This window comes from Polypterus senegalus, chromosome 13, assembly GCF_016835505.1.
Source record: "Polypterus senegalus isolate Bchr_013 chromosome 13, ASM1683550v1, whole genome shotgun sequence".
In the NCBI taxonomy this organism is placed as follows: Eukaryota; Metazoa; Chordata; class Cladistia; order Polypteriformes; family Polypteridae; genus Polypterus; species Polypterus senegalus.
Genome location: NC_053166.1, coordinates 86634787 through 86661844, shown reverse-complemented (window position 1 = coordinate 86661844; position 27058 = coordinate 86634787). Strand labels below are relative to the sequence as shown.

The 27058-nt window shown below is 37.1% G+C and overlaps 1 protein-coding gene across 3 annotated transcripts in view; it reads left to right on the top strand.

The window, feature by feature from the left end:
* The first annotated feature begins 1136 nt into the window (after positions 1-1136).
* Positions 1137-27058, top strand: part of LOC120541981 (pro-neuregulin-2, membrane-bound isoform-like) — a 664098-nt gene continuing 638176 nt past the window's right edge. For 2 of the 3 annotated variants that reach the window (XM_039774031.1, XM_039774029.1), the window contains exon 1: positions 1137-3229. In XM_039774031.1, the coding sequence (XP_039629965.1) occupies positions 2821-3229 (409 nt within the window). In that variant the 5' untranslated portion in view covers positions 1137-2820. The remainder of the gene's footprint in view (positions 3230-27058) is intronic. The other variant, XM_039774030.1, reaches the window with a different exon arrangement.

Here is a 27058-nt window from a genome sequence, read left to right as displayed (position 1 = left end):
TCAACATCCTCCAAAAACCCCAACTATCAACATACACAACTGAAATTTGAACATCACTTGGATGACATTCCTTGGAAACTTAACAGTATGCATTTGACTGCTGATCCCATCTGCCACCTGTGGGCTTTAAATGCCCCTGGCACTTTTCGCTACATTTTGGGACTGCCCTTCAATTTATACTTTTTGGACAAATGTTTCCAACTGTCAATCTAATCATTTTCTTTCAATATTCCCCTTTTAACTCATACTGTACACAGTATTTCTTCCCCTGGATCTCCCTTCTCTTACCTTGACTTCAGTCCAGTGAAGGAGATTCTATCTGGGAACCATCTCTGCTAAGATCATTTACCCTCTCTCTGGAAATCTCCAGTTTCACTCCCTGTAAACTTCTGGAAATCCTCTTTCCTTAATCTAACCCTTCTTGAACCAATATAGAAAAGTGGAAATCTGCTGCACACTTGGTTCACACCCCACTGGTGAAGGATCTATGTCATTACACTAATCTTAATCCTTGTTTCCCCCTTCTCTTACTTGTTTTTCTTTGCTGGGGCTCACTGCGGCTGTCTTGCCTCTCTCAATGGTCTTTGTGGGCATCAGTAGTTTTTAATTCAATATGGAACCCTTTTCACATGGTAATTTAAGGAGGGTGGATGGGGATCAAGAGCCATGGAGGGGTTATTGCTGACAATTTGTTCCTCTTTCAACAGTTCCTAAATGTGTTTTTTGTGACTACTGAACTTAAAATTAAAAATAATAATAATAATTCATCAATCCATTTTCCTAATCTGCTAAACCAGGGCTTGATAGTGGGATAATAATAATAATAATAATAATAATAATAATAATAATAATAATAATAATTTGAAATACAGTTTAGGGACACAGACATTGGCTAAATGACAGGAACCAATCTAGAAAGTTTTGCAGGTATCACTGATTCACACACCAACTCATAATGTGCCAACTTTGGACCATTAATTAAACTAGTGTCCTTGGTATATGGGAGGAACAGCTGAGATTTTTAAAAGGCAGAGAATGATTTTTACAAGATAATAGTAATAATAATAATAATAATAATAATAATAATAATAATAATTATTATTATTATTATTCATTGAATTCAAATGGCAGATTATGGCACATGCAAAATATTAGACTTGTTAAGTCATGTCTTGTATGATACCATCAAATTTGTTATATAGTGACCCTCTTAAAATTTTGCATTATTGATTATTTTCTTTCCTACTGCTTTAAAACACATTTGCAGTTGTAAATTCTTTATGTGGTGTAAAATAAATGAGTAAAATGAAAGAATTAATAGTTCAGTGTCATTGTGTCATTTCATTTTTTTATCCTGATACAGGCTCAATAGGCTAAAGTTGCCTGAAGACAGCAATCACAACCGTTTTCTTTATTGATAAAGAAAGCTTCTTTCTTTCTTTCTTTCTTTCTTTCTTTCTTTCTTTCTTTCTTTCTTTCTTTCGACAGGAGCTGGAATGCTGCATTCTCCTCTTACCTGCAATGAGCCGCCTCTTTCCAACAGCAGGGGCCGCTGTGTGTATGAAATTGACAGCTTTTCAATTCCACTCAAAAGACACAATTGCTTCAACACCGCTTATTTACAATTGATGTATAAAATATTGGCCTTATTTGACATATCAAGTATCGTATTTAAAGTCACCACTTCCTATCATAAAATAGCAATTTGTTATGGTTAATACCACTGCAGATATTACACGCAAGTCTGCAACAATACGTACATACGCATTTGAATATTAGCGTGGCAATTCTGAACTGCTGTATGCGTGTACGTAATTGTCCGTATTTATACAGTTAATTGTAACTGATGCTTACGAATCGTCATTCTGGATTACTGCGGCCCAATGAAACTGAGCGTCTATATGTTCAATACTACCGATCTAATGCAGCATTGACGTGTTGGTATCTGTTTAGTGAGGCCACAGCACTGGATGTGACCGGAATGTAATTTATGATACAGTAAGAGAATTAATAAATTGGGAGCCATAAATTACGACATATTTCAAGAAACGGCTCGGTATTGCATTTTAAGTTATTCCTGCCTATTTTTCATGCTTGGATCGATGCAATTCTTGGACTGAAAATCTCAGTAATGCAATATTCCCTTCGATGTCTAAGGTCTGCAAAATAAAATCAGGAATCCCTTTGCCTGTGATAAGTTGCGGACGGACGAAACTGCGCGCAGACAGCTGGTCTCGCTCTTTACGGCTCTGTGGGTACGTGCTTTTATGAAGGGACAATAAATAGACAGTTTTGCAGTGATGTTGTTTGCCGGGTAGGTAGTCCTCTCGCAACGATGCTACACGTAAAAGGACATATTTTGCAGCTTTCCTCCGCAACGGATCTGCGAGACATGCCCTGTCAGATCTGTAGCGCCTGTGGCTCTGGATAGGCTGGTGAATTTCTGCGTGTGAACAGAAGGAGGACGGCGACTGCGAAAGCCGGGGGGTATTGCAGGTGATTCTTCAATAAATAATACATACGCAAATGTATATTTTTTTGCAATCTGCATTTTCAAATAACTTTCGAGAAGAATGCTTCACGGGGTTTTAATCCACTAGCATTACGCCGTTTCCGGTTCCTAGCTGGTGTTTCCCCGTTGCAAACTATTGGAAAAGCAGCATATCCAAATGGCATGGACACTTACGCAAGGTCTGTTGCTCAGCCGTGTTACCGGAGCCTATTTGCAGTCTCTTACTTCAACTCAGCTCCATCATCATCAACCAACAACAACGAGAGCACTGCAGCAGCAACAGCGACCACAAAGCCAGAGCAGACGGCATGAGGCTTGATCCAGTTCATTTCTCCATGCTGGTCATCGGGGTCTCCTTCGCCTGTTACTCCCCGAGTTTAAATTCTTTGCAGGATCAGGCTTTCAGATCGGCGGTGGTCATTGAAGGCAAGGTGCAGTCAGTGGCTAGTAATGTCACCAAGGAGCCCCACAGTGTGAATGTGAAAGTGCTGGACGTGTGGCCCCTCAACAGCGGGGGTCTCCAGAGAAACCAGCTAGTGACCATCGGGGATTTTGGTTCAGAGGCTCCGTGCGTCAAAGTAAAAAAGAACCACAAATACATTTTTTTCATGGCCCCAACTGATGAGCACTTAGTATTCAAGGCATCGTTTGCTCCTGTAGACACCAGCGGGAAGAATCTAAAAAAAGATGTTGGGAGGATCTTGTGCGAGGACTGCGGTAAGTTTATTCTTTCCTAAGCCTTGTGTAGCGCTGTCATCTAACGCATAACGGTTCAAATCGTGGCCAGCACCTGCCTAAACGCATCTCTCGGCTTAGTGAATGTGCTGTCTTGTGTACTGCTTAAAGAGATTACAGTGTGACAATTTAAGTGAAAGACGTGTGCTTGACTGGGCGTCGTAGCCAGCTTCTCTGCGGTACTTGTTGGGCTGTGTGTGAAAATTTCTGAAGCGTTTGCCTTTGAGTGGCTCACATTAACGCATTGCTGAACACGCTCGGGTGGTTTGACTTTTTTTTTTAATGTGCATTATATACGTTTCCGTTTTCGTAAGCCGATGGGAGCTAAGTTGGTGTGCTGGGGTGCTGTCGATGTGAATATGTATGCGGGTGCGCAGTTCACATGTGTGGCTCAATAGCTTTGTACGGCGAAAAGCTAAAGTTGACTGCTTGCAAAGCCGTGTAAATGCAAATTAGTATCTGCTGAGTGTTTTGTAGCAAGGTGGGTTATTCCGAGCAAGGTGTCGTGAAACGCAGAAGCAGGCAGGGTACGCCTCTGTGCAGCAAGACATGAAATGAAAACACATCCACGATGTTCTACGTGTACTATTCATGCATCTCTCTTTTCTCGTGGACGGCATCTGCGTGACTATTATTTTCTGCTGCAGGAAAAACAGTACATTCGTGTTTCTGTTGAGGATTTAGACATGAATGACATAAAGGGGCCATTTCCAGAATGTTCTGTATGTCGGCTAATAGCGTCTTTCACAGACGAGCATCTCTTGGCGGAGTCTATTCTGAATTGTTTCTCTCGCACGCGTATATTGGTCCACTGCCTTTTCCGAGCGCATCACCTCCGCGTGTGGATGAAGCAGCTCGGCGCAGCATCCACTGCCCCTTTTCTTCAGCATCCGCACTAATGCAAAACTTCAGCGTGAGGTTCATTAGCTGCTCTCACCCTAGGTTGGGGATTGGTGCTTTTCACCATGAATTTCCATCGCCAATGCAGATAGATTTAGACAGCTCAGTCACTTACATTACGGCTGAGATGAGGTTAAGAGGCATGTAGCAAAGAAGAGTGAAATGGGGAGTGCTGGGCACTGAAATGTCTTTGCCATCCCAGGGATAATAATGCGCACATACGCAGCCTGGCACTGCCGCTTGTCGCGGTCAATAAGCGACCGAATGTGAAGGGAGGCAATCGGCGGCGCATACTTGGATCAAACCAAGTTTTGTGTATATCAATAGAGCGTCTAGGAACCAATTCACTGGCGCTTTATAGCAAAAAAGTAACTTGCAAAATATGGCCTCTTCGTGCCAGCATATTGCAGTGTTCATGATACAATATTGCGTATTGTCTCAATTTGGAAAGGCATTGTGGATTTCCCTTTGGAATATACAGCAGTTTGTGATGCATCACAATGATATTACAGAATCCTTTACTGATTACTACAGTGATATTAAAGCTTTTGTGAGCCTATCATTGTACGAAAGTATTTTTGTTTCAATTTTTTTTTCAAATACTGTACACGTTTTTATCCAATTTCTGAAAAGAGGGGTATAATGCCATCTGACTTGTGCTGTATTTTTTAATTTATGGCAGTTTGTTTAGCTTTGAAGTTCTGAGACTGTCCAGCGTAATTAATGTTATTAATGTTCATTTTTTTAAGCTTTTTTTCTGTTACCTCACAGTAGGTGCACGGTGGTTTAGATTGATTGTTCAGCATCACAATTTTAGCAGAATTCTAGTATTGCTTTTGTGCTGGAGACATACAAATGAAAGAAGACACAAAAGCGAGTCAGTGATATTTTTATCAGTCACATCTGAAGAAGTTGTAATGTTAGCTCTGATTTGTATAAGTTCCTGTCGTATAGATAGATATTAAAAAACATCATGCTCGATCAATCAGCAAATTGATAGTATTGGTGCTATCAATACTAAGGCTAACTGCAGAAAAGTTATGAAAAAAAAGTTATGAATTGTTTCAAAACAGGATTTCTGTAGTTGGCATATTTGATTATTTTTGCCATTTATGTTCTGAATTGAAAACTGCTGTTTTTATTGCTTTTGAGACTCATCACATATTCTACAATCCTCTGTTCCCTACAAATAATAATACTTAAATACAAGTTTCATGTTGTGGCGAGCGGCTGGGGGTGGTACCCAGCCGGGATGCCCGGAAGGACCAAAGGAGGGATTATGCCTCCTCCAGACCACTAGGGGGCGACTGCCCTGGTGGCTATGGGGAACACGGGAATGGAGCATGGAAGCTCAACCCTATAGGGGCCCATGGTCACTGCCAGGGGGCGCCCGAATGCCTGGAGAGCCCTGGTCCTCCGCACTTCTGCCACACCCGGAAGTGCTGGGGGGACGAAGACCAGGGACACCCGGAGTGCTTCTGGGTGCACAGCCGGCACTTCCGCTACACCAGGGAGTGCCGGCAGAAGCTCATTGGGAGGCACCTGGAGCACGTCCGGTTGAAGATAAAAGGGGCCACCTCCCTCTATTCGATAGCTGGAGTTGGGTGGAAGAGGACGAAGCCTGGAGCAGAGGAGTGAAGGCGGTGAAGAGTAAAGGCATTTTGAGAGGCCAGGACTTGACAGGTGATTGGTGCAGGGGCACTGGGTTATGTGTTTTGGATACAGTACTTGTATATAGAATATGAATAAACGTGTGTTGGTTGTTGAACCATCGGTGTCCATCTGTCTATGTCCGGGCCAGTCTCCACAATGTTTAATGTGGTGTTGGTGGTGTCTGTTTCTAGTCCACATTGTGTGAACACTTCAAGTCCGGCAGAACGTCATTAAAGTAAGAGCATATATAGAGAACAGAATGTTAAATGCAGATCCTACACGTTTAGTAACATACTCTAGATTAATAATGGCACATGCTTTTGGAAATAAAAATAAAGTTAATCAAGGAGGTTTCTGAAAATAGAAAAGGTGAAAGAAGCAGCAAGTACTATATTTGCATGGATTAACTGTGATAGTTGGGTAATATTCAGAACAAAAAATTAAAGTAGCGTATCACCCTGTAATGTATACATTGGACTTTTGTTCATTTATTTGTGCCATTAGGAACATTGATGAGGTTTGCAATGTGGGCTTGCTTATTACAGATGAATATCCTATTCTTTAATATCTGTTGAAGTTGGTTCTAACTTTCACACCACAAAATAGTGACCTCTGTGTTTTTGTTCATGTTATCACATTTTCCTTACTGTAAAGATTTTATCATCTATAACTTCAGTTCCCTTTGCTCTGTGGTAACGTTTTACTCTTAAACCTGGCATTTTTTTAAATGACGCTAATACTTAACATGTGTCACCTGAACATGTCTTCTCAATTCCCCTGATACTTCCCATTGAATTTTGCTGCATGGTGAGTTTGGGGTCTCATAATAAAGTAACATTTGGCATAAAAACCATACTGTATATGCAAAATCACTAATTCTGTCAATTGAGATTTATAGTCAGTTCATGGGGAGGTCATGCAAGCCACTAGAAACATCAACATCCTACCACAGTATGTAATTCAATGATTCTTACAACTCTATTATTTGCATGCAGACAAACTCTTAAAGTTTCTTCCTGGATTGGGTAACTCCAGATTATTCCTCAACTGTAACACATCAGTTAACTCAGTCTTTGTTGGAAAATTGCATTGTTCTTAATTATTGCATATTTAATCATTTTAATAACATATTTGTTTCTAACGTTTAACTAGTGTAATAGTTTAAGAGTAAACCAATTTCACGTAATACATAAAGGGAAATAGCTTATTAAGGCAGATTTTTGTTACTTTACATTTCTTAATAAGAAATTCAGTGGCACAAAAATCACACTTCAAGAATCAGTCATTGTGGGCACAAAGAATTGCTTAAGAAGTAATTGTACTGCACAGGTATTTTTCATGGCACTATAAAAAAAGACAATACCAACTAGTATGAAAATGAAATAATCAAGAAAAGAAGCAGAACAAAAACAACTGAAAAGAGCAGTCGCTTCTCTTCCATAACAGCACTTATTCTGTATTGTGTTCTTTGCCTCACTCCTCTTGGTGTATAAATTGGCAGCCATCAGTGTCAGTTACAGCTTACACCCACCTATTCACATAAAAGGCGATCATCTGTAAATCAGACACGATGGCAGAATCATGGCCAGTATGTGAGGCAATTCTGATAGATTATAGAGATTAAAAGTCATATATATAAGGGGACCACTTGGTATACATGTGTAAAATATGGCTGTATATCAGTGCAACTATTTTATAGAACATTAATCTGTTTAGAGCATGGCTTCCTAAAGTAATCCCTGGGGATGTTAATGGTTTGAAATTTATATCCTTTTCAGCTGTGATTTACATTTCCACTATTTGTTTAAGCCTTGTTTTTCGGTTCTCATTGTAAAACATATAAAATATTTAAAAATGAATTGTAAATTTTATATTCATCTCTGTGCAATGATCAGAAATATATATAACCATATACAAGTTTTTACCCTGTAAATGTGTATGCGTTAATCAGCAGTGTTTTCTTTAAAGTTATATTTAAAAAGAAAAATAAGAGAGCAAAAATTCTAATTAGAAGTCACAAGCTGCTTTGATTCTTCCGAGTCAATGATCATGCCGAACGCTTAAAGCAATGTGGCAGACTTAGTTGTTTCATTTGCAGTAGGAATTGTAAATTACAGTAAGTTGTCAAGATTTTAATATGAGAACGCCACCTTGGTCTAGATGTGCTATAATTATTGAAATGGTTAAAAACTCCCTCAGACCCCGGGGGATAGTGAGAATCATATAACTAATGCTGTCAGAGATTCGCACAGGGTTTGGCCGTAACTGTTTGCTCATTGTCAAAAATAATGACAATGTGAAGATGAGGAAAAGCAAGTTAGAGAGTCTAGTAGATCACCCACTACTATGAGAAGAAGTGTGGAATGGAATTTGACAGCCCTTAGGAGAAGTTTTTCTTATAGAGGAAGGAATGAAAAAAAAAATAAGGATATCATGATGATCTGGTTTGTCCAGTAAACCCTTATTAAAGGAGACTGTGCCTGTAGGGTTTGTGAATATGGAGGAGGGTTATTACAAAAGAAGGAAACGAACCGAAGATAAAGTAACATTCAACTTAAATAGCTGAAGTTTAATGGAATGATTGACTGATTAAAGCATCGCAATCCTACTAGAACTTTAAAAGGAACCAAAGCTATATGCAGAGAATCTGACATACCCATAATGAAAGAAAACCTGTAGATGTTTAAAGGGCAAATGATGGATTTGATTCGGATAAAAAAGTATTTGCAATGCTTTGAGTACTACGTTAATGTTATTTTATACATGAATACAATTAAGAAATAATTACTAATAAAGCTTAAAAAGTTTCTACAATATTAATGGAGTATCATACCATGTGAAACATACAGTAATTGTGCACTCGGTTGTTCAGATTCATGTACGCTGTTATACATAAGATCTATCATTCTGTATGCAAATGAAGGAAAGTGTTTTGGTTTGTTATTTATATGCAACAAATTCAATAACAGTAGCATAAAACCAGACATTACAATTTACAAATGGTGTGCGGACATCACCCCAACATTATATGAGCCAACTGAAAATGAAGATGCTGCACACATTACATGTTAACAAGCATTCATAAACCAATTTAATATGCATTTCAATTGTGCTATTCTATTTATGTGCAAGGGAGAGGGTTGTTCTAGGAAGCTTTTTGGGAGAGAGCGGTTTGTCAAATCATTTGAGTGACTACAAAAGAGAAGACATATTCGGGTGGGCAGCGGTTGAGTGACCTTTAATGTTTTCTGATTTGTAATAACTGAACTCGGTGGTAACATAAGCAAGTTTTGTCTTTTATTACAATTTCTGAGTGTTTCTTGACCCAAGGTGTGCATAGAACCTATCCAGTAGATTGCATTCTGCTATCCAGTAGTTTGGATTCTGAGTGAATGGATCCATTGTCAGACCAAACTGTCATGGAGGATACTTCCTTTAAATGCTTTATAAAAATGAGCCAGCCCTGACTGGGAAAGAATAAACTGTATAAGATGATTTTTTTTCATTTCAACACAAGTTGTATTTAATGAGTGAGCCCCAGAATTTAAATGATTTCACTCTACTGACAGTGATATCATAACTAAGGGATCAGCAGAGAGACGGCCTATTAAAGTGCATAACCATTGCGCACATTTTCATACCTGGCAGCTTCAGACAGCCGAGGGCACACCGACTGAAGAGCTGTTCCACCTTCATCTCATGGCATGATGCCAGTTATTGTGGTATCATCAGCAAACTGTAGCAGTTTCATGGATTTGCAACTGAAAGTGGAATCATTGATGTAGAGAGAAAGAGAAAAGAAGCAGAAGGAGGAAAGGCCCATGAGGTGACTGTATTCTTTGGGTCAAGAGGTATAACTGATGGCTGCTATAATATTTGTAAAGTGTTTGAGGTAGCATTTAGTTAAAGGCATGCATTCCTTTGTGATTTTTGCAATAGTTGTAATGAAACAACAAAGCTGACCTGGCTTTAAAGATGTCAACTTGGGATAGATAATTTAATGTACTTGTACTTCACCGCTGTTTCTGGGATGAAAAGCATAATGTAACATTTCTATTTACAATAAAACTGTTTTAACTTCTATAATTCATTCGCATAATAAAAATAACAGCTAGTTGTTGACATAACACAGCTTCACAAATTCAGTCCTAATCTAAGTGAATGTTGCTTGACTGTATGCCAGGTATGATGCATTTCACTGGCCTATGGGTTTCTGCTATTCATAAATTTCATACAGTGCCCAGTGCCTCTGAAGAAGAGCTTGCATCTTTTTTTTTTTTTTTAAATCTATTTAACTCTACGTAGGGTCATGAGGTGTCAGAGCTTTGGACACAAGCAATGCTCATATTTTATCTTATACAGACACAACCCCCTGTGATGAATAAAGTGCATGCTATACATAGGCAAAAGTTCAGACTGGAGTAGACATTTTCAAAATGCACACCAAGCTTTGTAGTCTTAGGCCAGAGTTATACTTCACGCTCCAGCTACGTAAGCGTTGTACTGTTTATACTTGCGCGTGTACTTTACGTAAATCTGGAGGAATCCACCAGGTGGCAGTGCAAGATATTATCACGGTGAGAACATGTTCGGCTTCTCTGTGTTGTGAATTGCCTAGAGCACTCATTAAATTCTGATGACACCTTACCACAATATCTCTGAAAATTATGTTTATTGATTAAATCCATCAATCCAGGGATGTGTCCATTCCAGCAAGCATTGGGCACGAGTGAGAAACTATCCCTGGACGAGGCCTCAGCTCATCGCAAGGTGAATACAAGCACACACATACACTAGCGTCATTTTAGCGGCACCAAATCCCCAAATCTGCATATCTTTGGAAGGAAACCAGAGCACAGTGTGGAAGACAAGCAGGAAATACCAGCAACATAATTCCCTGCGAGACAGCAGTGCTATTGCTCCGTCACCGTGTCACCCCCATGTGCGTAATTATTCCCCCATGTGTGTAATTATTAACAGTATTCATTACTTAAACAAAATTATATGTAAAATGTAACATATACAATTTAATGCATTTCATCATGAAAGTGGTATCAAGTACAAATCTAAAGATTCTAAATGTGCAGAGAGTTGGAATATCATACATTTAATTTGTTCTGTGTGGCGATCTAATACTGCTTGCCGCTGCTGTCAGGTCCAAGAAGCTCATAGCAATTAAAAACTGGGATGACGTTTACGATGGTTGGCATTAATGATAAAGTAAACTACGAAGTTAAAGTGGACATTTCGAGATTAAAGCTGAAATTTCCACTTTAATCACAAAATACACGTTTTCACTGTGTCCTTTATTTTTTTCTCAGTGGCTCAAATACAGCGCTATACATTATAATTAAAAAAAAAAGACGGCACAAAAGATGGTATGTGAGACTTTTAAAATGTATCATGTCATTACGATCGGGAATATGCGACGCTTAAATATAAAAGCACCACAAATGCATCTGTATGTCGGCATTTTGCTTCACCACATCGAAGCATTCATCCCGTAGGATCTGTTTGGAGGCTTGCTGTCACATGTAGATAGTAAACAGAGACTCTGACGTCACGTTCCGACTTTTAGCACACTGCGCCTGACTTTTGCTGGTACTGCAACTCGCGCACGCGTCGCGCTAATTTCTGAGGACCTGCTCAGAGGACGCGTGAAATGAACGCTGGGAACGCATGGCAGCCATGATGCGGGCACATACACGTTCTGAGCGTGAAGTATAAATCGGCCCTAACTGGTGCCTGTTTACACATTTTAATTATTGCAGAACATTAAATATTCAAAAGGCTTTGCATCACACATGCTGCAGGTCACTGCTCTCTAAAACTTGAACTTCCCAGCTTGCATTGGTTTTTCTGGCAATGAACTGAAAAAAAAGCAAAATTTAGCCTATTGGTCGGAAGTAGGGAACTATGGTTATCCCACAATTCTGTGTAACAGGTGCGCCCCTTAATTGAATCATGTCATGTCTCAGCCAAGGTTTCTCCCCTGGCTGGAATTCAAATTCTTGTTTTATGTCTCTTTTGTTCACTTTTGATTCTTTAGTTTATGTTGGTTATGTGCATCATTCTTTATTTTTCATGTTGTTGTTGTATATAAGCTGCCTTTGTTACGTTTTCTGTGTTTTGTGGGTGGTCCCTCAAGAGGGGGGGGCTAGCTGCCAATCACTGAAAGCAACTGCCCTCTGTCCTTGGGCATCATTGTGAACGCACGCTGGAGGCTTGACCTCATGAGCTTTTGTACATTTTACACACCTTGTGATTTTTCTGCTTTGCGTTTTGTTCTTGGTATTTGAATTTGTATTGGGACTTGTTCGACTTCACCAGCCCACCGCAGACATATGGAGTAAATAACAGATAAATATATATAAGTATTTACTTTCAGAGTGGAGTATTCCTTTAATGAGATCTTGCCGCTGACGTGTTGGACTTTGAACCACCAAGTTACAGGTTCAGTTCTGAGTGAGTCACATTCCGTATTGAGTCTTCAGCTTTAAAACTACAATAGATTCTGCTGTATATGTTTGATCTTGAAGTCACATTTGTTAAGCTACCAGCTAAATAAATAAATGTAATGAAAATAATGCAAATCATCAGTTTGGTATTTCAGTTCAGACGTATACTCAGAACTTAAAAGGTAAAATGTATTAAATTATGACAAAATTGTTTGTTTTTTATACCTTTCAAATTAAAAGAAAAATAAGAAATAATTTGTAATGAGCAATTATAACAGATGCTGTTATCTGTTTCACAATTGTTTGCCAGCAATTGTAGAAATTGATGATACTAAAGAGTAAAAATAATCTTGAAGACTAAATCACAATACAGGGTGTAGTCTTATTGCAGGTAAGCCACCGTTACAAATATTCATTAGTTATACCTAAGCTTGCATGCATTTTCTGTCTTCTGAATCAGATAGAGAAGAGGTCAGCAGTCGGGAAGAAATGACTACAGTATTAACATCAGACATGCTGGGAAATAGACTTCTATTTGGGGGCCATAGAGTGTGACTGTACGAAAAAGTGCTATTGCCAGTTTATAGTTTATCTTGGTTATACTTAGCCATGGCATGTAAAGCAGGTAGCAAAAAAGAGAAAGGCTGCTCCTTTACATTCCATTAATCCCTTTAATGTTGTTGGTCTTGGTGGTACCAGCGACTTTATTACCTTGAGTAGGTGCAATTGCCTGGTTACAGGCTTGTTCAGGTTTATGCTAATGGGTCCTTGCATGCCTGTCATGGATAAGGCTATGTTTTTAAGAAGATTTCCATTAATTAGATACATTATGAGCTTGGCACAGTTTTCAATTGTAATTTTTAAGGACATTGCCTAGTACTGTTTTGAATTATATTCTTATAAATATATTCTGACACTTTGTATGGCCAGTTATTCCTTCCTCACTCTTTAAAGAAATCAGGTTATATCATTCACAAGTGCGAGTTCCTTGAAAATAATAGGGAGTAGCACAAATCTTCCCACATCCATAATGTTTAGTCAAGTGTCCAACCAAAGAAGATTCAAGGACAGCTCTCTAGTCTAAATGGGATCTCTCAGGGCAACCACAAGTATAAAATAATGCTTTCCATAAGTCTTACAGTATATAGCAATATGTGCAGTCTGACCATTATGGAAAATTGCTCAAGTATAATAGGATAACAAGAACACTGTAACTAGCAGAGAGAGAAAAATGTATTCATAGAAAAAGGCAATATTTTCTATATTCACTAGACAGAACATCACCATCTCTTTTAATGGGCTGCTCACCTCTGTTGACCTTGCATTTAAACACTTCAAAGTTATTCCAGTACTTCAGATTGATTGTCATTATAAAACAGAAATAGCACTGGTGCAAAACTATCTACAGTTTCATAGGATTATTTCATTATAGCAGATCATCTAAATATCCTGAGCATGTTTGTGTGGGGAAAATAACAAAGAAGAAAAAAAAACAGTGGTGTCTAACTAATTGCGCTGCTAATAAGTAAGATAACCCATTTGCATTTACATAAGCTGATTTAATAACTTGTCAAAGTCTGTTAGTTTCGGCCACCTACAGCACTTCTTCTTTGTTGCTCCGTTAGACTGTGTCAAGACAGCCATGGTACATCGACTACATTGCCAAAATACCATTGCCAAAGAGAAAACAGCATTTCAGTGGCCAGCATGACTGGAATACTTTTGGGAAAATACCCATGGTACAACATGAGTGGCATGTTTAAAAAGTTCAATTCCAAAGGCCTAGATACAGTTATGGTGAAGGAAAAATAAAACAGATACACATACGACTATATATAGTGAGGAAACACAAAATGGTAAAATGGTTACAACTCCAGGAGAAATATGTGTTGAAAACAGAGCAACAGGAAACATGGGTGTAAGTCTAGAAACTGTCCTTATGGTGCTATAGGATTCAACTAAAGATAGCAATTGAACCACAACTCAAACAGAACAGAAACAGACAAAAACTGTGAGGTCTGTTCCTAATCAGCACCATCAACACTATGTTAACTTGTGATCAGATTTTAATGGAACCAAGACCAAATATGGGTTTGTACTCTTATTCCATATCCATATGATTGATTAGGGGGAAAAGGAAATGATAGGAGTAGAACAAAATGAAATTAATCGTTAAATGTTTAAGATTAAGGCAAGAGTAAAAAATATTCTTTAGTGGAACAGTGGGACCATATCATCTTTCTAGCTTCTTAATGTTGTTAATTAAAAACAGATTACTTCAACATGGATGAATAATAAACTGTAGTGAAATAAGCAATCAATCTGTGAAGAGCTTGGAATATAATTTATAAGCACAATATCCATTTATCCATTATTGATGCCACTTCGTTAAATTCCCGGTTGTACGAGGCTGAAGTGGAAATCATCAGGCGAGAACCAACCATAGGCCCGGTGAGAGTCCATCACAGGGGACGCTCAAACATGCACCCTCACTCACTGACAGGACGATTTAAGGTCGACAGCTAAATTCTAGACATGGGAAGAGTGCTTAAATTCTAAACAGACGTTGAGCTTAGCATAGTGTCACCATCCTTGAATACAGTATATTGTAAAATTCATTTTAATACAAACATAGGTCATTATCTTTAGAAAATATACATACATTTTGTGTATACATGTAAACAATGATCTGTAATGGTATGTGGAGTGTCAGTCTACTTGAGAGTCAAATCTAGCATATGCAAATGGTACATAAGGCAACATTCCTTTTATGACCAATCCACAGTTTTTAAATTTTGCAAAATATATTGTATACTGCATATATTATAAAAACAAAATCTTAATAAACATATCAGTGCTTAAACTGGAAGTCACTAGCTTTGCTTATGTATAAACATAACACTCTAAGTGTCTTTTAACATGTCATTTTATTTGAAAAAAAATCTAAATCTAGTGCTCACTGTTGAATGTGTTTGAATTAGAGATGTGTAAAATGATGAATCAGTTTAATTTTTTAGTGTTTATCTTGTATTGTAGGCATTAAGGGAACATTCAGAAAGAAAAGATAAACTTCTGGAAAGAAGCTTCAGTCTAAATCAGCAGCAGACAAAAGTTTCATCCTCCATCAACCACCAGCTCATAATCTGTTATGACTTGCTGCCTCCATCTGTCGGGCAGAGAGTTTCCTTCTAGCATCTGATTACCTCAAAGAATATAAACTTTTAGATACTGCATTTAGTGCTCAACAAGAAGTCTTTATAGATGCTTTCAGCAGATTTAATGGTAGGGTAGTAAACTATTCTGATTGACTTCCATAAATATGGCTTGGTGAATTATCTTATATGTCTAAATTAACATGTGCGTCGTCATAACAATGTGACAATAGAAAGACCCAAATTCAAAGAGTAGCATGAGAAATAAATAACCCGCATAAAATACTCTTTACGCAGTTTAGTAACAGAAACAGATGTACAGCTTAACTCTAATGTTACTCTACTCTTAATGCACAGTTATTAGAACAATGCTTACAATAATATGATTCTTTACACTTGTGGATCTGTCGTGGACCTTCAGATTTCATGCAGCTCATTTTAAGGAGCTATTGCTCCAACTTTGCAAACACATAAAGTCAGAACCACACTTTGAATGCAGGAGGAGGCTGACAAAAGTTGGCCCTGTTAGGTTGTTTGTGTTAGAGCCATTTTATAATCTTAGTACAAAACATAAAGGAGTATCACATTGTTAATCCACTGATTTATAATGCTTATGCTGCATTCAGTTTACCTCAGTAGTCAGATGCCGGAGCAGGGAATGAAATCACACCTGAGTTGACTGTGTTCCAGTAAAACCTTCAGAATAAGAACGCCTCCAAGAAAACTCTTGTTTTGCTTGCTTTGAACAACTACTGAACTATGCATTATGTGGCATTTTGTGTATCCAAACATCATAGCATCATGCCCACAGACAGAGATTGGACAATATACTGTGTGTACAACTGATACAAATAGTCAGAAGTGCTAATAAAGAGTATAATACTACAGCTTTCATGAAAGTTTGAGGTGTACATCGTCATTTTGGGTTGACATCATAATTTGAAGTCGGGCAAAATTGGACTTGACAGACTAGCCCCGGGTTTCTGAGTAGGAAATCTGACTTGTGGGGGCTTCCAGTTGAAAATTCTGACTAGGAACTCGGAATTTCCAACTTCCCAGTTCAAACTGAATGCACCTTTAGTATGGGTACTGTCAAGGGAAGCTTCATTTCCCTGCAAACTATGTATACAAATAAAAATAAAAAGTCTGAAAATATAAATTCTTAACATAATCACTTCCCACATTCTGTATTACAGGCAAGCTCAATTGTTGCTCTACATTTTTTCCAGCTAATAATAGTACAGAAAATTAAGTACATCAAGTATTCATTTTACCATTTTATGTGATATTTACATCAGTGCCTCTTGATAAAAAAGAAAAATGCAAAGAATGTGCAGAGATGGATAGGAAATTCCATGAAAAATGTTTAACCTTATTGATGTGCTTCTGATATATGCATATTGTAAAGTGTAAGATAACAAAGACATGTAGGACTTTTTAGAGAGCCAACAGGTATCTTAATTTAACATCCATTGGTAGGGCTAGGGCTTAACATAATAAATATTATTGTAGAAAAATACTGTCGAGAGTCCTAACCAAGGCTGCAGGTCCAAAATGAACAATGACTTTCTGTTGGGATGGAAGGGGTAGAGTCAAAAGTGTGGCTGGAGGCATTACAATTATTTGTCTTCTATGCTCTTATCTTTAATTCTGCAGGCCAAAAGTCGATTTTCACAATCACTAAAGAAAATGGTTTAGCAGAACAGAGTGAAGATTGTATTGGTACTGACAGAAGGGAGCAAGCTTTGTAATTCTGGCATTGGCTGAGTTAGTAGTATGGTTAGCTTTTTGACCTACTTATAGCTTTAGAGCACAAGTATTACTGATGAGCCTTTTAGGTAACATCTGAATAAAGAATCCTTTCCATCAAATATCAAATTAGGGACTTAAGGACACTAGTGGAATTTAAGGGGGCATTCATTAAGGATTAATTCCAGGAAGCATGTCTTTACACAATGGGCTGTTTGAATCAGGAACAAACTACAGAGTCGTGAAGTTGAAATGGAGACCATGCAGCATTTTGAATGTGTTTGAATAAGAGATTGTAGCAATACAGCTGTTGGTTAACCAACAATCTTGAAGACTACATTCCTTTCTTTCAGTTATCAAACATCCTATGTTCTTAAGAATGCAAATTTCAGGTTAAGGGCCTTGCACAAGGTCCCAACAGGATTTGAACCAGCAACCTTCCAGATACCAGGGCAGATCCGTAGCCACAGAGCCACCACTCCAACCAAAACCTCCTTCTTAGTTCTGTTATCAGTGTGAATACTGAAGAGAAGATGTGCCATATTTATTGGAAGAACAATTTTTAATGGTGCTCCTTTAAATTGTCACGTTAGGCATTTGAGAAACAATATCCGGGTGCTCCAGGGAAATGCAAAATCATTCAATGGGTGAAAAACAGAGACCCTACTGGTTCTATGAGCAATTCACTGAAACAAATAAACCCTTCTGTCTGTACCCCAGAAGTCATTGTGGATTGTATGGAAAGCCAAGGTGATTATCACAACAGATCTGTGTTACGATGGTGTGCACACCATGAGATGTAGGCTACTTTTTGTGTGCCACCCACTATTTGCCTTTTCAGAAAAGTCTTTAAAAGCAAATGTTAAATATTAGAAGTTAGTCTTGTAGTTTAGTCCTAATCTGAACTTTCATAGTGGCAAAATACAGAAATTGATAAGGTAAGGATGTGGGAAATGGATGCTGTTATGCCAGCTATCTTTTTTTTTTTTTAGCAAATTTTGTAAACTAATATAGCATTACCCTTTGGCTTTTAAGTCTTGGTCCTTAAAATGTAAAACAGAGGCTGTTTTCATTTAATGAGAAATACTTTTATTTAATTGATTTCTTTGTGTGTGCCACACATAGTGTGTTTGATTTGTCAAAAGTTGCTGGTACAGAAAACTCTTGAACCAACAAGTATAAAATTTTCCTTGTCAACTTGAATTGAAAAAAAATTTCAAGTCAATTGAAAATAACTGCACAACTGTCAAATTATTGAGTTAGCTAGACAAGAATTGCTGCATGATCCCCTCAGCATTGGCATTATCCCAAAAAATCTAGATCATGTTGTCGATGAGCACTTTGAAAGGCTTTCTTTATATTTCTGTCTGCTAAGCAATAATGTTAGCAACAGGGGGACAGTGTGGGAGGTGATAAAAAAGAAAAACTGAAATTTAATCCTTAACTGCTGTGTTCAAAAAGATTTACATTAAGTCATTATATCAACAGAAAGCATCAGCATCATGAGACAGATATTATTTTACATTTTTTTTTATCTGAACAAGTATTCTCAAAAACTCTGCTTCCTTGCATCATATTATTTTGAATCCAATCATGTTTATCTTCATTTAAATTTAGCTGAACATGGAAAGGGGAATGTTCTTTACATTTGTCTGCTTCCTTTTCAGGAATATTAGTTCTCGGTAGCTCTTTTAATTAATTGCTGTTATGCTTCTGACATAGTTCATGCTCCAGATATAACAACCTGAAAGAAATAAAGGACAGAAGGGATTTTGCATTAGCACATTTTTTCAGTTTTTCAAATAACCTCAGAACATTTTGAAATTATAAAACAGCCAGGAAGCTCTTTTGGTACTTTTTTGACTTTAAACATCATTGCATAAATGGATGCAGATAATCTTTTCATGTTTCTGATATTGAAGAGGTCTAGTTCTACATAGAAAAGTGATTTTTTGCTTCATTTATTTTATTTATGTGTTATGGCTTATTGAAAAAAAAATGTGCTGTTTTTGGAACTATTGTTTTTGAATTTTATCATTATGACAGTGACGTTACCATGGTGCCATGTTAGATGGGGTTCTACGGCAATCACCACCATTTTGTGCTGCTTTCTGATGGTCGCATGTTGTTTGTTGCAATGCCATCCATAATGAGTCACATGACTTGGAAGCCACATATGCCTTCATCACATCTATTTAAGATGATGGTATTTAGCAGAGAACATTACTACAGTTGTATCACATTGAAATAAAAATGTATACTTGTCAGTAGTGCTGGTTAGGTACTCTGGTTTGAAAATTCCCTGGTTTATTCCTTTGTTTTGTTGTTTTGGTTTTTGTTTGATCTCCTGCTTTTTGAACTTCTTGGCCACCCTCTCAACTACAATGCAAGCTTGATTCCCCCCTTTGGTGCTTTCCATCCCCTGATTTTTCTCTAGTGCTCAAAATAACAATTCTGAACATTTGTTTCTTCATCTGTGTTCATGAAAAACTGCATTATACTTGTATGCAGTATGTCTTCTTCTTCAGATTATCTCCCTTGTATATATTTAATAGTATTTCTCTTTTCTAGGCTTCTACTCTTGGATAAACTAATGTGAAAGCATAGGTTTCAGTGCTGTGTTTTATAGGTCAAGACATATACCCACTAAAGTCACTTACCCATATTTATATCTTATATTTTAAAGTGAATTTACCTCCTCATTTATGTTTCAGCCCTAAATCTCAGATTCAACTGTCTATCTCAGTCCTGTTGCTTGGGGTACATTCCTGACAAACACCTGAACTTCATACTTCATCTCATCTTCAGCTACAGTAAAGCCTTTAGTTTATCATAACATACGTTTATCCAATGACATTTATACAGAATGGACTAATAGACCAATCATGTTTGTAAATGCATGTAGTATGCAGCAGGGGTATTCAACTCTAATCCTGGAGGTTCACAGTGGCTTATGGCTTTTGCTTTAACCATATTTTAATCAGAACCCATTTATATTTACTACTAAAGCAATATATTTTGGGCTTAGTTTTAGTTACCATTTTTGTTATTTTTCAGACTACTTAATTATCTACTGTTGCATTAAGGTTTTAATTATTGCCTGTTTTTTTTTTAACCAGCCATCAGTTAGTAATGAAATGACAAAGGAACCACCAGCTCCCTAGCTAACATGCTTCAGTTTAAAACTGTGTATATGCATCATGATATATCTATGTTAATACAATGTTTTGAAATAAATAAACAAGAAGGGGAGGGTCTAGAGGTACAAATCTGTTCTGGACCACAAAACATATGAATAACATTCTCAGCAAGCGAAAAATTCACAATGTGATAAAGATTTGTCCTGGAAGAATGGATGAAGATTGTTTCATATCTTTCCCACAAAAATAAATTCAAAACCAAGAAGGCGTCAGAGTTAATTAGCAAATGACCAGAATACACCAAGAATATGCAAGGTCTCCAAATGACGCACTTTATAGGAAAAGATGGGTTTTTCAATCAGAATTGAATCTCTTGAGAACAAAAGAAACAGAACAGCTCATCTTTAATTCATGACACCATCACTATGAACATGGAGAAAAGGCTCATAAGATCGTAGCTCAACAAACCCACAAGTAGGATGTTCGCAATGCAATAACAGAAATTACCAACACAGGTGGAGATAAAATCATTGACCATAAAAGCACAATGCACACATAAGTCCTATATTCTACCCACTTTAAAGATAAGACACAATCTAATGAGTTTTTTGATGCATCACAAATACCACAGCTAGATACACTTAATGCAAAAGAACTGGATAAACCTCTGACGCTCTCTGAATTACTAGATGCTACAAACTCACTCCAGTGTGGGAAAGCAGCAGGCCCTAATGGCTACCCAGTGGAATTTTATAAAATATTTTCAAATAAGTTAGCTCCACTACTGTTAGAAATGTTTATAGAAACTAGAGACAACAAAATTCTACCTCAAACTTTTCGGCAAACATTAATTACTGTCTTCCCAAAGTAAAATAAGGACTTGTTACAATGCCCATCATATAGACCAATTTCAATTCTGAATAATGACATTAATATACTCTCCAAAGTCCTAGCTAGAAGGACTAAGAAAGTGCTTCCTGCGGTAATATCACAAGACCAAACTGAATTTATTAAAGGCAGACACTTAGCTTAGAATCTTAGATGTTTGTTTAATTATAAAATTCTGACCCATAAAATCTAACTAACCAGAGCTCTTATTATCATTGGACGCAGAAAAAGCATTTAACATGGTTGAATGGGACTACCTATTCAAAACATGGCAAAATTTGTGTTTGGCCCAGGCATATGCACATGGATAAAACTACTCGACAAGGATGCCCTCAATCACCATTGCTCTTTGCAATCGCTATTGAGCCACTGGCCATTCACTTTTGAAATATATCAGAGATAAAGGGGATTACCAGAGAAGTACTTGAACAGAAAATATCACTATATGCAGATGATATGGTACTGCATACATATAAGTCACACAAACGTCTGTACCAGCAGCCTTTAATGCAGTAGCAGAATATCAGAATGTATATGGACTTAAAATTAATTTGAACAAAACTGTGTTTTTTTCAGTGAACTCTCTAGCAACCAATATTAGACTGAACACCTTCCCATTTATTGTAGCAGATCAGTTCAAATACATAGGGGTAAATAAAATTAAACAAGATGTGAAAAGAAAGATGGACGTCTTTCCCAAGCTTCTTTCTCTACTTCAGAGCATCCCCATATAAAATAACAAATTGTTCTTTGCGAAATTAGACTCAGTTATAACCTCATTTATTTGGAATTCAAAACATCCATGCATACAAAGAGCAACTGTACAACAACCTAAAGCAGAAGGTGGCATGGCACTACATAACTTTCAATTTTATTACTGAGTGGCAAATATACAAGTTATAAAGACCTTAACATTGATACATAATGATGTTCAGTAGAAATAAAATCTTGTTTTACAGTATATGCCCTGCTTTATGCCCCAGTAAATACAAATTACTGTCAACATACTAATAATCTAATTGTCAATCAGTCACTCAGAATATGAAAACAAATCAGGAATAACTTTAAGACAGAGAAGCATTTATCTTTTGCTCCTCTACATGATAATCACCCTTTTCTACCCTCTCAAACCTAATGCTAATAATTTAATGCTTGGAAAACGTCTGGGATTAAAACAATTGGGGATTTGTTTATAGATAATGTCTTTGCATCCTAGAAACAATTAAGCCTGAAATTTAATTTCTTATCAACACAATGTTTCCACTACTTTCATATCATAAACTTTGTTAAAAGGAACCTAACCAATTTTCCTCACCTCCCACACATTTTTATTCCTGAAGAAACAACAACAACAACAACATTTATTTATATAGCACATTTTCATACAAAAACACTGATCAGTCTTGAAGACTCAGACAGTATCTCGATAATATATAAAAAACATTTACTCAGAAAAGGAGTGGAAGGCAGCCATGCACAGAATACACTCTAGTTCCATATGTACAAAGCATTCAATCATAAACTTAAAATCTTTTAATCGAGCACATTAATCTAATTTAAAATTGTCCAAAATATATCCAGGGCAAGATTCAACCTGCGAGTGTTGGAAACGAGCTCCAGCCTCACTGGGCCACATGTTTTGGGGATTCACCAAATTAACATAATTCTAGACCAAAATCTTTGAATGCCTATCAGAGAGTCTAAATGTCACAATCACTCCCAACCCATTAACAGCTGTTTTCGGTGTACTCCCAGATTGATTGTAATTGCCTTTACCACATGACTAGCACGTAGAGTTATCTTGCTCAGCTAAAAGAATTCCAGCCCACCAGTTATAAACCAGTGGGTAACTGATGCCAGTGGAGAAAAAAATACATTCTCACTTAGAGGATCTGTTCAAAACTTTTTTTTAAAATACTGTAAGATCTAATTCAACAAATAGAATAGGCATTCATATCAGGGAAAAGGACATTTTCCTTTCTTTGTTGCTTTTTAAAGATTAGCTGTACTTTTGGCTTTCCTCTCTTTCTGTCAGGCAGGGGTTGAATTCTGGTTGGTTGAGTTTGACATGATAGCATGGAATGTTGTTTTCTTTAAATAAAATCAATACAATAATAAAAAAAGAAGAATTGATGCACTATTAAGATATAAAATTAAATACCAAGAATGATTGTATGCTAGGCCTGGCTTCTAATTGCGAAACTGGTTGGAATGAAAATCTGAAGCTAGTGGAGCCCTCCAGGACTGAATATGAGTACTTTTGACATACAGTACAGCAGACCTAACTACTGTAACACTCTACATTTAAAAAGTACAAATCATTCTCTCTACTACCCCATAGCTAAAAAGTACGTCTGAAAAGCATATTGCAAAAAACAGATTTTTTCAAATGTCTATTTAAACCTTTTTCTTAATTCTGTAATCCTTATTTGCTTCTCCGTTTCACTGTTGCCAAGCCTATCCTACTGGGAACAAGTGTGTGACAGGAGCAATTTCTGGTTGGAACAGTATTTAATTACAGAGGAGACAACTACAGTGCATAGTCAAGCTAAAATCTCATCTCAACCTAAGAAATTATGTTGTGAAACTTATCTGACTTTGATAGTACTAGGGTGTTGTACTGTGTTAGCCATTATGAATGCAGTGAGAAATCAAGCAAAATGACACCTTTTATTGGCTAACTAAAAAGATTACAATATGCAAGCTTCTGAGGCAACTCAGGCCCCTTCTTCAGGCAAACATTGTCTTCCACCAAGTAGTGTGATAGACAGGAGGACTTTAGGGACTTTCAAAACTAGACTTAAGAATTAAGTGGATAGGACTGGCGAGCTTTGTTTGGCTGAATTCATAAATAAACAAACACTTGGGTTTTCCTACCACTACTCAAAGATACATGTCTTAGACTGAGCCTAAATCGGCCCTGTATAAGTGAGCGTGCCCTGCTATAGAGTTACTACCTGCCCCAATTTTGGGCAATTTTGTTCCTGCCTTGTGACTTGCTGTGATATTCAATTAGATTGTTCAGGTTTAGACAATGGATGAGTGAGTAAACAGAAGGATGAAAAACATATTTCTTGGATCATTTAGTATTTCTTTTGGAATAAAAGATAGAGAGGTCCAATAGTTCTTTCTTAATGTGTTTCAGTAAGGCAGCTCATTACAAGAATTACGTGCAATGTGTAATCTACTGAAGCTAATAGATGCTGCCATGCTTTAGCAGATTTTTCAGGCACCTCTAGAATATCCATAATAGTCTGATGAAATGAGAAATCTGTCATTGGAACTCAGCTTTGATATAGCAACCCAAAATTTAGGTCAAGGAGCACCGTATTTTCCTTATCTATTTTAAAACGACAGCCAAAAATATTATTCCTTTCAGAATGTTCTACTTTCCAGGTTTAACAACAAGGATAATTATAAGTATTAGCAAATTTCTTGCCAGTTGGCCGTTCACTTCTGTTGTCAGGGACGTGTTACAGTAATTGAAAATCAGGCTTATGATCTCACTAATGTTAAAGTTGCCTTCAATGCCTTGCTTGAAGAGCTAATGGGTCGAAATTCAGGCTTATGATCTTACTAATGTTAAAGTTGCCTTCACTCCCTTGCTTGAAGAGCTAATGGGTCGTCTTGTCTTTTTAAAGTAGGACATCATTGTTCTAATGACACCTGAAAGGTGGAAAACTCAAGTCGGTATGATATGCCTGGTGAAATAACATTTTATTAATGTAGACACAATATTTGCATACATCTGTTTGCATTGGTCCATAGGGCTTGTTTAAGAATAATTTTGAAGATTTTATGGTCCTATCCAACTTCCCCCAATAAATTCAAGCAGAGATTTAGAAAAGTCTGAATTCTTCTACGTATACTGTATATGTAACTCTTCAGCTACCAGTTATATTTAGAGGTAATCACAATTACAGATGTTAATTAATAAGGAAAAAAAAATTACTTATCATTACTTATCTTCCTAAACATGGATATCGATAGTGCTGACTATGAAGTTTATGTAAATTTTTCATCTCTCGCTAAAATGTTATTCTTCCACAATTTTTGTCTTCTTCCAGTGTACAATAATCCCCAACTTATGATGCAGCTACGTTCTAAATGTTAATGTTGGTTGATATTACTTACATGCAGAGGTGGACAGAGTAACAAACAATTGTACTCAAGTAAGAGTAGCGTTACTTCACAATAATATTACTCAAGTAGAAGTAAAAAGTAGTCATCCAAAAAATTACTCAAGTAAGAGTGAAAAAGTATTTGGTGAAAAGACTACTCAAGTACTGAATAACAGTTTGATCATAATAAATAATTTATTTTTTAGAAATGTAATAAGACAGACAAAAATATAAAATACTGCGCAAATTCTGCTATTTCCAAATAATAAAATAAAAAATGAGTAAAAATAAATAACATCTTTACAAAATAAAGATGCACAAATAACACAAAGTTCCAAATCTCAGTTTTTCACAACAAAGCTTTTGAAGAAAATACCTACAGTAGGTAACGTATGTCTAAACAGTGCAAACTACTTATAGTGACAAGATATACTGTACACTGACAGTATAATACTGCATATTCATTTGCCCTCCAAATAGCACCGCTGATAGAAAATAACATTAGAACAAGGCAGCTTGTGCACGTACAAGAAGTCTCATTTTACCTTGACTGTCTGTGCATGTTTGGTTAAAACTTGCTTGTTCTTCACTTAGTGAAGTGATTGTTAAGCTTCAGCAGGAGTTGGCGCTGAAGGTTCCTGCAATGAAGCTGTGACCGTTTAGCAGTGAACAGGAGCCCTGCATGACTAAAAAGTCTTTCACAGGCTGCAGACGCAGGAAGTTTGTGTGTGGTCATGTGGATAAGCCTGATTGGTGAAACGGAGTCATGTGATTATTGTTGGTACAGTAGATTCACTGGCGTCTTCTCTCTGGCAAAAATATAGCGTATCTAATGTGTAAATGGGAAAAAAGTAACGAGCTGAGTGTTGCCCAATTTAGCTGAGTAAGTGTAGCGTTTCTTCTTCACAAATGTACTCAAGTAAAAGTAAAAAGTATGGTGCAGTAAAACTACTCTTAGAAGTAAAATTTAAAAAAAAAACTTATTCAAGTAGATGTAACAGAGTAAATGTAACGGAATAAATGTAATTCGTTACTGCCCACCTCTGCTTAAATGCTGGTGTTGACCTCTGTTTCAAACTTAGCTATCCTTTCATCCAAAGAATGTACCCACTATTGTGCCCCGTCATTTCCCAGACTTCATAGCTTTACCTTTTAGGATAAGGATACCCATTATCATTAAGTGTTTGTTTACATGTTTGCTGCCATTCTGAGTTTCTGGATTTAATTGATGTCATGATTTATGTTATGATTGTAATGTCTTCCACAACAAAATAAGGTGAGGCTTCCAAAAGAATCCAGGAAGCATTCCAGAACCTTACTTGGTCTTCCTAGCAGAGGCAACCTTAACTTCAGCCAGCCCCTAAGGCAAACTGCAGGCTTCATTTAGAGCAGGCACCAAAATGAGTAACTGGCAAAACAGTATCAAAATACATAAATAAAAAACCTACAACCAGAGGGGAAATGTAAATCTTGGTTTGAGCAAAGAATCTTTATAAAAATTAGGTTTATTGTCAATGATACCATGAAAGCCTTAAAAGTGGCAACAAAGGAGTTGCTTAAAAGGCTGTCATAATGTAAATACGGTCCCAAAATACAATCCAGAAATCAGAATCATTCAAAACAGAGCAGAATGATCTAAAATCGAGAAAATCCAACCATGAACAGTAAGCTCACAGTTCACAATAGCAAGTGATTCCCATTGAACAGCCTGTATCGACAGCCATTATCTGATTTGGGACAATTCCTAAAT